Source organism: Marmota monax, unplaced genomic scaffold (assembly GCF_021218885.2).
Source record: "Marmota monax isolate L192 unplaced genomic scaffold, Marmota_monax_Labrador192_F-V1.1 WCK01_AAM20220418_F8-fsc00042, whole genome shotgun sequence".
Taxonomy (NCBI): domain Eukaryota; kingdom Metazoa; phylum Chordata; class Mammalia; order Rodentia; family Sciuridae; genus Marmota; species Marmota monax.
Genome location: NW_026693008.1, coordinates 9,928,411 through 9,940,917, shown reverse-complemented (window position 1 = coordinate 9,940,917; position 12,507 = coordinate 9,928,411). Strand labels below are relative to the sequence as shown.

The window sequence follows — 12,507 nt, the reverse complement described above, 5'->3', positions numbered from 1 at the left end:
CTGTTAGGGTAAAAGATGGTTTTCCACCTGTGCCCAGGGGACCTCTGGTAGATGTCGACTTGGGCAGGGCTTCAGGGCTCAACCTTACTTTGAAGACAGGCCTTGCATAGTCAGAGGCAGGACATATTCACCATTTCCCCAGCCTTCCAGAAGTGTCAGCGAAAGAACAGGGGCTATACTTTGATCTTGCTCTGTCCTGCAGGCAAGCGCTGGAGTGCAGCCTGTGCCTACCTGCACCCGGCACTGAACCGCCCCAACCTCAGGGCTGAAGTCCAGACGCTTGTGAGCAGGGTGCTGTTTGAAGGCACCCGTGCTGTGGGTGTGGAATACATCAAGAATGGCCAGAGCCACCAGGTGAGTGAACTACAGCAGGGCCCCTGTTAGCTCAGAGCACAGGAAGGGAATGTGCAGCCTGGGCAGAAGTCATGCCCTCCTCCCCAGCCACATGCTCTTGTCCCTCTGATGAGTGACAGAAGAGATGGATTGTCCTCTGCCTCATGGGGAGGCTGTGGCTGGTAGAGAGGAGGAAGATTCTCTGGTACCAGTATGCCATGCCCACCTCAGGTTTATTCTAGAGGTTTTAAAACCCATAAATGAGATTGAATGCTGTGCTGCTGCAGTGTGCTTTTCTCCACTTACCAGGTTGGTTTGGCTCCATGCATGCATGCTTTTACTACTTGAGTGACTGTTTTCATTCACCTCATTTAAATGCCCCCGTTTGCTTTATTTTTTTGCTACTTGGGACGGAACCCAAGGACTTGAGCACACTAGTTGCTATATCAGAGCCCTTGAGATAGAACCCAGCCTCCACAACTCTGATCCTAAGCTGTGATTGTCAGCCTAATCTGTTTTTAAGGCCACTGTTACAGAATGTTCTAGAGCTAGGTCCATGATTTGAACATACCCTGAATGCACATGCAGGTTACTTTCAAATGGTGACACGGTGCACTCCCCCTTTATTCCTGGGCCTGTGAGCAGGATCTCCAGGGTGGTGACGGCAGCATCCTCATGCCCAACATGAGTACATCCCAAGGCCATGTTCTTGTGGCTCTGGAGTGGGGTGCTGGTCTGTGAGCTGCGAGAATAGCTGGCTCTCAGGAGATATGACTGGGTGGTTCTTTGCCTCTTCCAGGCTTATGCCAGCAAGGAGGTGATCCTGAGCGGGGGTGCCATCAACTCTCCACAGCTGCTCATGCTTTCAGGCATTGGGAATGCAGATGACCTCAAGAGACTGGGCATCCCTGTGGTGTGCCACCTGCCTGGTGAGCCCCCCCCCCCTTTACTACTTCCAGAAACTGACACATCTTTCCCATGAGCCCAAGGGTCTCCAGGTTGCCCTGGACATTCTTGACCCTGGGCATGGATCCGTAGCCAGCCCCTCCCACTTGGACAAGGCAGGAGTTGCAGGAAGGGTGGCTGAGACACAGGGGCCAGACAGGAGCTGGCTTAGAAGATAAGTGAAAGGGGGACAGGGTTCAAAGCCAGCTAAGCCTCCATGGTAGCCATTTTCCCTAACCACTCCCTCCCATTCTAGGAGTTGGCCAGAACCTGCAGGACCACCTGGAGATATACATCCAACAGGCCTGCACCCACCCCATCACCCTCCACTCAGCCCAGAAGCCCTTGAGGAAGATCTGCATTGGACTGGAATGGCTGTGGAGATTCACAGGTAGGCAGGTTCCTCTGTGACCTTGGTGGCTGTGGGCATTGTGCTCTCCTTCCCGAGGAGCTAAGCAAGGACTCTAGGCTTCAGGTTTCTGTTTGAAGCTGAACTAGGCCCTTTACCCGAGCCCTAAGCTCCTGCCTGACAGACTGGTATGAGGGCCTGAAGCCCTTAGCACAGTGCCCACTCAAGCAGAATGCTCAGGTGCTGCCCTTCTTATAGGCAGGTGGGGATAGACCACCACGTGGAACAAGGCAGACAGAAGACCTTGGTACTGGGCTGCAGAATCGGCACTGCCTCAACCAGGGGACCTTTCTTGGAAATCCTCCCCAGCTCAGACTGTTTCCCCCTCCTTTGCTATACCCTGAACCAGGTGGGAGGGGCCAACAGGCAGCTGAAGCCCCCATTAGGCACAGGGTTGATATTTAAAGCTGTGGTGTGGGTGAACCCACCTGCGGCAGCTATGGCTAGAGCTCAGGGCCAGGAGGATGGGGGGAAGGTACCAGGAACAATTGTTCTGCCTGCCTTATCCTCTTCTGATACTCAGGGTACGGAGCCACATCCCATCTGGAAACGGGTGGGTTTATCCGCAGCCAGCCTGGGGTCTCCCACCCAGATATTCAGTTCCATTTCCTGCCATCCCAAGTGATTGACCATGGCCGGGTCCCCACCAAGCAGGAGGCTTACCAGGTGAGCTCAGGAGCCACTGCTAGGCAGATTCCTCCTCCCCAGTACGGGGCTTTCAGACCCTTGCCCTCCAGTGGCTCAGTGTGTCAATGGGGAGAGAAAAGTGGCAGCCCAGAATCTTTGTTTGGAAGGGAGGAGTTGATCAGTGTGAGGAGGGGGCTCTGGGGTCCCACCACCAGCCATGGGCAAGATAGGCTGTGTACCAAGGAGTGTAAAGCTGGGAGGGAACAGGGATTCCTGGAGATGGGGCGAGATGCAGGCCAGACATGTGTCAGACTGTACCTGTTCTTAATAGATGCTGGCTTACCCCACAGGAAACCAAGGACTGCTGCAGGCTACTGAGTTGGGTTGAGGGAGGTCAATGTCATTGTCTCCTCTGAACTCTCCTAGGTACATGTGGGGCCTATGCGGAGCCCAAGTGTGGGCTGGCTCAAACTGAGAAGTAAAAATCCCCAGGACCACCCAATAATCCAACCCAACTACTTGTCCACAGGTAATTCAGGAGCTGCTGGTATCTCCCCTCTACCTAGGCTGGATAAATGCCTTTATAGGATCCTCATTTGTCCCTGCCCTATCACCCTAGGCCATAAGCTTGGAGGCACAATGTCCTGGGCCAGGTGAAGTAACCCCAGCACCTCACTTGGCAGGTGAGAGGTGCAGGGACACCTGGCGGTGTGTGTGCAGCTCGCCATCCCAGGCCTGCCTATTTGCCAAAATGAGCGCCTCTGTTGGACAGAGCCTGCCTCTGCTACCATGTGGCTGTGAAAGCCCCCATGCCAACTCTGGGGCAGAAGCTGCCCATCTAGGATGGTTGTGGGCAGGTGATACACACCTGGTGACTTGGTCTTCCTTCCATGTCTGTGAACTTTGTCCCCTGTGGCTGGTTGAGCCTCTGCATACCTGGAATTTTCCAGGGAGGCCAGCATGGTAAGAGGAAGGGCCTCATTTTGTCTCTTCTCTTCAGAAACAGATATCAAAGAATTCCGTCAGTGTGTGAGGCTGTCCAGAGAAATTTTTGCACAGGAAGCCCTGGCTCCCTTTCGGGGGGAAGAACTCCAGCCAGGAAGCCACGTTCAGTCCGATAAGGAGATAGATGCCTTTGTGCGGAGAAAAGCCGACAGTGCCTACCACCCCTCATGCACCTGTAAGATGGGCCAGCCCTCCGATCCCATGGCTGTGGTGGACCCAAAGACCAGGGTCCTGGGGGTAGAAAACCTCAGGGTCGTTGATGCCTCCATCATGCCCAGCATAGTCAGTGGCAACCTGAACGCCCCCACAATCATGATTGCAGAAAAAGCAGCCGACATCATTAAGGGGCAGCCTGCACTCTGGGACAGGGATGTTCCTGTCTACAAGCCTAAGACCTTGGACACCCAGCGTTAAGACAGCCACTGCCTTAGGATGACCAGAGAGGCCCCCAGCACGCTGACAGGACCAATCAGCCAGCCCTTCCTCCAAATGTTGCCAGAAGCCACCTGGAACACTGGGACCTAGGTAGCCCTACTCAGTGGCTGAGAACTGGATAATGTCTCAGGAAATGAGACTAGTTCTAGTCAGTATGTCAAGTTGTTCTCCTCCAGCATTTTGATATAGTCCTTTGGGAGAAGGCCACTGTGCAGCCTGGGACCCTGCATCCTGGAGGGACAGGGGAGGTGATAGGGGAACGTGAACTGCCACATTCTCGTCCTGTATCCATGTGGTCTTCTCCAACGCGGGGTCCTGCTGCCTTGAGCAGAATGCTTTCTTCCAGGCTTCCCCCTAAGAGGACAGGGTGGTTTGCCCAGATGTGGTAAGCTTGCACTGAGCCCCCCAAGGAAGGGTATCATCCTGTGTCTTGAGCTTTACCCAAGGCTGCAAGTCATAGGAGTTAGCTCATCCCAGGCTGGCACCGAATCCCGAGGATCCCTGGGCAGAGGGAAAGTTGCCATCTGACTTTTGTCTTTCCCTAATCCTGATTTTACTGTCAGAGGGAGGGCCACCTCTGTAGTGTTCTGGTTCCACAGTCCCGATGGGAGGCTTTCTGGACCTCATTCAAGGAGGGAAAGGCACTTTGGTCTTATTACCAAGAAACACAGACTCCTAGAGCCAACCCCACATACCAGGTCACCTCTTTGTCAGGAAAGCTCTGGCTGCTTCCCAGGGCTCCAGTACAGAGACAGGGCAAATTCTTATTCTCTGGACGTTCATGGGAATAGATCAGAATGGTGCTGAGAGCGATAGAAAAGCAGCTAAGTACAAGAAACAGTAATCAGTGAAGATTGGAGTTTTCGGAGGGAGGGGGATAGCTACAAGGAGCATTTACAACAGCTCTTTGATATTTAATATATTCTAGTAACTTATTTTTGAACCGCGATACCTTATCCCCATAGGCTTGCAAATGAAAAGAAAAATCCATTCAAAATGCTTTTAGTTAAACCGTGCAAATCTTCCATGGATAGGAGGGAAGAAAAGTGGTGTGGAAACCTGCAGTGCTGGGCCCAGAATAAGGAGGGGGAAACCCAGGGGTTCCAGGCAGCTCACAGATCTTGGAGGCCCAATAACTGCAACTTAACATTTCTGAGAAAAACCTTCCAGAAAGGTGGACAGAAAGAAACCATCATACATATTCCTTTTAAAACTTTAGGCAGTTCTTGTTTAATCTTACCTGTATTTTTTTCTCTGTTCCAAGAGAAGATCAAGAAAGAAAATTCTAGATCTGCTAAGAGATTTCTCTTCAAAAGTTAGAGGATCCCCTCAGCAGCCATCCATCCTCTGGGGACTCAGATGGCAGCTAGGCCACATGCTACCATCCGGTCAGAGAGGTCGTGTTGATTCAGGGAAGGGTACGTTTTGGTCGCAGGCCTGCCTGAATTTACTGACGTAGATAGGGCAGCTGACAAGTCATTTAGTTCCACCATCTCTGCATCCCATGGTGTCTCAGTCTCTGAGACAAAAGCAGCTGTATCTTGAGATAAGCAGAGTGACATGTGATAAGAGCCCATCAGGCCCCTCTCCTCCTTTCACATGGTGAGGCGGTTTCCACATAATCGCACAAGGAAACACATTTCAAGAGATAAGACAGCAAGTGTCATGTGTCCAGAACCCACAGAAGTCAAACCAGGAAACTGCTGTTGGGGTTCAGGCACAAGGTTGACTTGAAGAGTTCCTCACATGAGCCCTGACAAACAGACGTGGCTGCTGCCACAGCACTGGCCCACATCCAAACAACAGGCTGTCTGGAAATTCCACTGTCACGAGGAAGAGAGGGCTGAGGGAGCCCAAGTAGGCAGGACAGTGCTCACTTGTGGGGAACCAGGCCAACTTCCATGGCTGAGCCTCTTGTCAAAAAGCTTATCATACCTAACAGCAGAAGACTGCTTTGCTCAAAGAGTCAGAAGGGCATCCATGGCCAGAGCTCTGAGGAGCCTCACCTCGTGGAAGATGACCATACTCACACCACGGGAGGAATTACTGATAGGAGGGACAGATCGGGGAAGGGCCAGGAGCCTCAGCCAGCATGACTAGAAATGGTGAGTGCCAGGAGCGGAAGCTGAGGTGCCCCAACGCACAGCCTTTCCGCTTCCACTGCAGGCTGCGGGATAGTGATTTCCATAAATTAAAATAGATTTTTCACTCCAGCCTAACCCTAACCCTCAGCCCAAAAGTTGTTTTCATATTTCCACTTATAAACTAACATGACATCAGCGCTGAGACACATTTTTGTTTCTTCCCCCTTGAAAATCAGAAAAAGATACCTCTCATCCATGCGTCCAGATATTCTCCAGCCACCCTCCTCACCCCATTCTGATGGCAGAAGCCAACACCCAAACCTGTTCCTGCTTCTGCACTGCCCTCCCAGGCCCTGGAGGGAAGAGAGAAACCTTTCAACAAGCCACAGCTGGGCCTTAAGTTGTAGGTCAGGTGCTGGTGTTCCGCATGTGCTATCAGCTCTGTGGCTAGCCCGTTTTTACAAATAAATGGTTCACCCTATAAATAAAAGCCTGTAGGAAAATGCAATTGGCATAGACATTTTAGACTGTGAAATAAACATCTCTGGCTTCTTTGAAGAGTGGGGTCCCCTAGTAAAGTGGGTGAGCATCTAGCTGCCATTGCCCCAGGCAGGCAGAGCCACAGCTTGCAGTGAGTGGCTTTCAGTGCCCCCAAACCCACCCCTCCTGGCCTTCACCCAATTCTGCAACACACCAGAGCTGGGACCTGTCACCTGGTCAAACGGGAATCCAGCTGTTTGGGAATTAGAGTCCACATGCTGAACAAGATGGTTCTCACTGTTGATTTACAGTTGAATCAAAATCACCATTTCTACACAAGGTTAAAGAAATATACTATTCCTGAGAATACAAAACTGTTTGGGGGAGGGTCCAGAAAGTAGAGAGATTAAATCTTAAAACTCTTCTAAAACAAAGGGAAAAAACCATGCTCTACAACTTCAGATTTTTCTTAAAAAGAGAAATTTAATATTAGATGAGAGGTTGGACCAGGGTTAAAGCAGACAGATACCAGGAAGTGGTGCAGCCTTTATCAACGCCAGCATTTAAGTACTGACTTCAGAAAACACTTGTCACCTGTTCCAGAACTTGCAGTCCTGGGAGGTGATTTTGACCTGATGATGTGCAGCCCCACAGTAATACCAAAACCCCGTGGAGACAGTCCAGATAATGTTGACAGTGGTGTAGCCCTTTGGGAGAAGTGGCGCTCTCTGTGGCTGGTGTTACCATGGGCATCGAAGGAGCTGAGGACGAGGAAAAATCTACCTGTGTGCAGAGCTGCCCCGAGAGCGCCTGCCCCGCAGCTCTCACTGGCCAGGAGAGCTCCCGAAGACAATGAAATTATTACGCAGTTTCATTCTGAAGAACCAGTTTGCATTTTAATAAAAAAGGCTTTCTGTCAGGAAATAGTCATTTACAAACCTTGAAGTGTTTTTGCCCAGATCTGGAGTAAGAATGTCTTACGAAGAGGTTTGTGAGGTCTTTGTAACAAAGTGTTATTTACAAAATAAAAACAAAACAAAACAAAACAAAAAAAACAGTTTTGTCTATGTACTAGTTAAAAAAATTTGAACCAAAATTGCTACCTGTCTTTGTGAGTGCAGGGAATCCCTGCCAAGGTCACGTGATGACGTCGGAGTGATTCTGTTAATAGAAAAGGAAGCCTTGACAGTTCTAATGATCCAAAACTGGCTTTTTCCAGGACATACAGTCAGAGTACATTCTCATGAAAACTTCAGCCCTCATTCAAATGCATATAAAAGCCCTCAAAGAGAACACAGCACAGCAACATTTTGTAAAAGGCAACAACATGATCTGTACAGACCCCAACATTCTGACCCTAAGGGTCACCACAGTGCTCCTCTGTCCCCCGCCCCATCACCACCAGTCCCCAGGGCACTGGAGCAGACATACTACTTTCACCTGTGCAATTATTTCTGCATCAGAGTTGCAGAAATGGCCTGTGTGGGCAGCTGAGGCAATAAACCTACGCCTGCACCGGGGCAGAGTAGCCCAGCTTGACCTACTCTGTAATAGACTTATCAGAGGGTTATTAAAGTAAAACCAAACAGATAATTGCAACCCCTGGTGGATAAAAGTACCCTATCAAAATCATAGAATTCTTGCCCAAAGAAAAAAATTGCAAGTAGTCATCTTGTATACTTATGTAAAGACAGGTTTATAGTGACTCAAAATATTTTAGAAAAATTTCTGTAGTGTCAAGTTCTTTCGAACTCAAAATTTTACCCCCAAAGGATTTTCACTGAATATGTGAGAATTGGCTCTATTTTGTCTACCTTTCTATAGCCCAAGTAAAAATACTAGTAATTTCTAGATTTCAGTGGGGAACTATAATCGTTAGGACCCATGGATATTGCTGCAGGTTCAGATACGGTACAATAATTACAAAATATAGACCATCTCTTTACAAATACAAATTGTAATATATTACAAGTCATGTACAGTAAATCTAATTTTTAAACAAACTAGTGTATCTAAGTTTACCTGGTTGCGAGTGCATTATTATTCCAGTTTACAGTTGCCCTTAAGCACGACAGTCGGAACTGACCATCCGAGTGACGTTCTCTTATGTAAACTGGCGTCACATAGCAAAAAAACCTTGTCTATGAGGTCCCACTCCCCTCTCATGATGATCGCTGGTAGCGGGGTTCTGACACTGTCCTCCAGAACAGCTAAACAGGAACCAGGAAGCAGTGTGTTTGGGGTATAAAAATGGATATGCTGGGCCCAGTGTCTGATATGCTAGACTGATGGCTGAGGTAATGACAAGGTGTGGTGATCGTCATCACCTTTAACCTTCCCCACCGCTCCTTCGGGCACCCTGGGTGCGGTGAGACTCGGACTCCCCTGGCAGCACCCATCTGGGTGGTCGGGAGGAACTGCTCTGGCCTTACCCACCCTCACAAGAGGGCTGGATCTGTCTTCTGCCGCTGGGCTCAGCGCATGGCGCACTGCTGAGCTCGCCGCTTGGAACCTGTACCTACCAGGTTTATGGCTTCCTTGAGGCATGACATCACTTGTACAAAAGTCTAATTGAATATTTACTCCCAACTAGTGCCTAAACTTTCTAACTACGAGGCACTTTTCCCCCACAAAGGCTGGAGCTGCTCTGCCCCTGCTGAGGCTACAAGGTGGTGATGCAGATCATCTCATCTGCGAGGTCTTCCTCATCTCGTCCAGGGTCTGGCTCTTCGTCACTATAGCCTGGACCGAAGTCCTGGAGCTCATAGTCCTGCCGGTGTGAGGCAGGACCCAGATCCCCGTTGGCCCGAGGACACACGTTCCCGTTGAGCAGGGTGCTGGCTGCACTTTCCATCTCATCAATGGTTAAGTCACAAGCATCGGCGATTTCATGTTTTGTAGCTGACACAAATTTTGGATCTCTTGCGTAGCGTCCTAAACCTTCAGATATCAGGACCTGTACAAGATACAAGGTGGCATCAACATGTCATGGCTTTGCTGAGGGGGAGAGGTGGCAGAAAAAGCCACTCAAGTGCTAACTGCATGATGTGCCATGAGGACCTCGCCCAACCACGTTTCCCAGAACTCACACGTGACACCTGTGAATGGCTTTAGCTTTGAAAACATCAGGAAGCTGAAAAGCCCCACACAGCTCCAGAGTGAACCCGCTGGGGGAGAATAGGGTACAGCCTGGCAGCGCCAGGGGAAACGCTCGCAGGGAGCTCAGTGTAGCTCATCTATGAGATCTAGCCGTTTCCGCTCAGGCTTTGCACACCATTCCTCCTGCTGAGGAGTGTCAGGACTGGGTGGACAGGCTCTGGCCCCCTCCTGTGGAGTGTGGCTGGCTGGCTCTCCTGGCTCTGCCTCTGCTCTCAGGCCCCAGTGGCTGAAGTCCATACTCACTGCCTCCACCAAGCTGTCTGCGCTCCTCTGCTTGTCACTGTTTTTGTTCCGAAAGCTGCTGGGGACAGTCAGGCTGGCTGGTGTGAATGTCCTATAGGAGATGTCAGGCTCATCTGTGTACCAGGAGCTGCGGTGCAGGGATGGCAGGCTGCCATTGACCTGGTCCAGGGACTCTGACCTTTCCACCTGGATCAGGGGGGTGTAGCACGGTGTCCAGTCCCGGTATGGAGGGGTTGCTGGAGGGGTGGCCCATGACCGGGTTGAGTGGCTTGGTGAGTACTTCTGGGCTTTACTCGAATCCAGGCCTGCAACTGCCATGATCTGAGGAGAGAGAGGAGAGTGGGGAGGAGGAGGCCCTGAAAGGCTGGGTGCTGCTTCATAGGCAGCCTCGCCCAAGGACACAAGAAAATTAAGTGAGCTGTCAAAAGAACTGTGGGTTCCTAACAGATGTGTTTTCTCTTCCCCCAAGTCATTCCTAATGTGTTTCCTATAACTGCACAAGGAGTTTTGTTACTATCATACAGTTGCTTCAGAATGACGACGAATCGGGAAGCTGAGGTGTGTGGACATACCACCTGGTCTCTCTGGGTTTAAATACTGGAGGATGTTCAGGAAAAATCAAGGAGTCCAGCTCACAAAGGAAAATAGCTGGCTCGCTCCTCTCCAGTATAGCTGGCTCGCTCCTCTCCAGTACAGCTCACCCTGTGCCCAGCAGTCCTCTGTCCTGTGGCACTGAGCACAAACCCTGCTTCCTACAGCTCCACCACAGCAGATCCGCCCACAGTGTAGAGGGACCTGAGCCTGTGGGTAAACAGCACAGGTTCACCCAATGGAGGTAGCTGAGACAGACAAGACCAGGGCCTGGTTCACATGAAGCGCATGCCCTTAGAGACCTCCATGCCTACTAGAATCATAACATCTGGTGGCTTGGATCTTCTAAAGGTTTGTTCTTTGTCCTTGATGACATAGAACAGAATTAAAAATTAGCATTAAAAGTGCAAGTAGAGGGCTGGGTGTGCTGGTGCACTCCTGTAATCCCAATGGCTGGGGAGGCTGAGGCAGGAGGATCCCAAGTTCAAAGCCAGCCTCAGCATCTTAGTGAGGCCCTCAGTAACTCAGCAAGACTCTTCCTCAAAAAATTAAAAAAGGGCTGGGGATGTGGTATAGTGGATAAGCACCCCTGGGTTCAATCCCCAGTGTTCACCCTGCCCCAAAAAACATGCAAGCAGAGAAGTGAAAAGCTGGCAGACTGGACTAGAAAATCTGAACTGGCCTCACTGAGTATTCATGTGCTCAGGACCCTGGGTTAAGAACCCTGCAAAGACCTGTCTCTACCAATGGACTGGCTGAGTGCTAGAAAGTCCCTTGACCACCCTGTGCCCCATAATCCATGAACAGACATATGGTGAACCATACTCTTGTCCTTGAGGCAGAGCACCAGTGAGTGGGTGCTGGGCCACAGGCTGCCTTGTGCACAGCTACCTTCCCTGTGGGCAGGGAGTTCCCTGGGCCATCCCTGTGACCACAGAACTCCATGAATGTGTCTTAACAGAGGAACTACCTCTCAGAGCAGATAAAGAACAGCGGCAATTTGGAAGAATCTGGAAAAGAGGCTATGGCTCCCTGAGACAGGGATTATCCCAGCCTTGTCTTCAATGCCAGGAAGCTGGCACTGGATCAGACAAGGCCCAGCTTCCCCTCCTGTGGCGCTCCTGTGGAGTGGGCTGGAAGATCTATCAGGCAGGGCTGCTCCCAGGACTAGACCAGATTGTATGTGAAGGTTCTCTCTCTCCCTCCCTGCCTCTGGGTGCTGGCAGCCAAGGGAAGGGTGCATCCAATGGGACCCAGGCAGAGGAAGGCCAGGTGGGTGACTCACCTGCTGCTGCATCAGGTGCAGAGGCAGGGCCGCTCGGTGTGGAAGGGCAGGTGATGGCGGGACCTCCTCCTGGCTGCTCTGCCGGCGCAGGCACTCAAAGTTGAAGGAGGATCTCCGGTGAGCTGGGAAGTCAAAGCACATCATGCATGGTGAAGCGGGTTCTGCCAGGACAGCATCTCTCTGCAATAGGGGTGGCCCCGGATGTTGAACCCGGGAAGCAGCATACCGTCTACTTGGGAGAGAGGTGTAGTGAGGTTTCAGTGATGGAAAGGGAAGATGAAGGAAGCAGCCCGACTAAGTTTTGTTGTATTTTTAAAAATAAAAATGTAGTAAGTGTTCATCTGTTCTAGGCAGGCCAAAGGACATCCAGGTTGGGTCAGCAGCCCCGGTCACACATTATCATGGAGAACAAGCACATGGAATCATTCTAGAATTCCAGACCTCTCCTCACTGTCCCTGTTTCACCTTCAGACACAAGGCCCGGTGTTTGTGCCTCTGAAGGAAGGGATTCTGCCTGCCCCATCAGCTCAACCACACAGTGAGCACACATTATCCCTGGACGTGGACCCAGCCTCCCAAGAGCCAAAGAACACCTCTGAGAATGTGGCCATCCTATTAAGGAGCTATTTTGAAGGGAGGTTCACTCATAGGTTGAACGATGACAAGGCGACTTGTACCTTTTAGCTTCATAGAGCCCAGTAGATCAGGCTGAATCCGAGGCCCTTTCACTGAGCAAAAAGCCTTTGTTCCACCCTCATGGAGCTGCTGCAGGGAGCCCACCCGTGGTCCTCCAGGCAGCAGCTGCATCATTTCAAGTGCTCCCTCTGCTTTCCAAGCACACAGGGAATTTCTTGGCGCCAGTAAAACTCCACATGCTCCTAATTCCTGTACTAAAAAACCTCAGGGTCTGG

At 50.8% G+C, this 12,507-nt stretch overlaps 2 protein-coding genes across 14 annotated transcripts in view; one reads left to right on the top strand and one right to left on the bottom strand.

Moving 5' to 3' along the window:
- The window catches only part of Chdh (choline dehydrogenase), a 32,349-nt gene extending 25,107 nt beyond the window's left edge, over nucleotides 1–7,242 (top strand). For 2 of the 3 annotated variants that reach the window (XM_046452697.2, XM_046452698.2), the window contains 6 exons: nucleotides 203–354; nucleotides 1,133–1,262; nucleotides 1,535–1,669; nucleotides 2,211–2,353; nucleotides 2,741–2,843; nucleotides 3,315–7,242. In XM_046452697.2, the coding sequence (XP_046308653.1) occupies nucleotides 203–354; nucleotides 1,133–1,262; nucleotides 1,535–1,669; nucleotides 2,211–2,353; nucleotides 2,741–2,843; nucleotides 3,315–3,733 (1,082 nt within the window). In that variant the 3' untranslated portion in view covers nucleotides 3,734–7,242. The remainder of the gene's footprint in view (nucleotides 1–202; nucleotides 355–1,132; nucleotides 1,263–1,534; nucleotides 1,670–2,210; nucleotides 2,354–2,740; nucleotides 2,844–3,314) is intronic. The other variant, XR_006853469.2, reaches the window with a different exon arrangement.
- A 1,017-nt stretch (nucleotides 7,243–8,259) lies between these two features.
- The window catches only part of Cacna1d (calcium voltage-gated channel subunit alpha1 D), a 315,633-nt gene continuing 311,385 nt past the window's right edge, over nucleotides 8,260–12,507 (bottom strand). For all 11 annotated transcript variants that reach the window (XM_058582147.1, XM_058582148.1, XM_058582140.1 and 8 more), the window contains 3 exons: nucleotides 11,597–11,718; nucleotides 9,721–10,041; nucleotides 8,260–9,274 (listed from right to left, as the gene is read on the bottom strand). In XM_058582147.1, coding sequence (XP_058438130.1) covers nucleotides 8,981–9,274; nucleotides 9,721–10,041; nucleotides 11,597–11,718 — 737 coding nt within the window. In that variant the 3' untranslated portion in view covers nucleotides 8,260–8,980. The remainder of the gene's footprint in view (nucleotides 9,275–9,720; nucleotides 10,042–11,596; nucleotides 11,719–12,507) is intronic.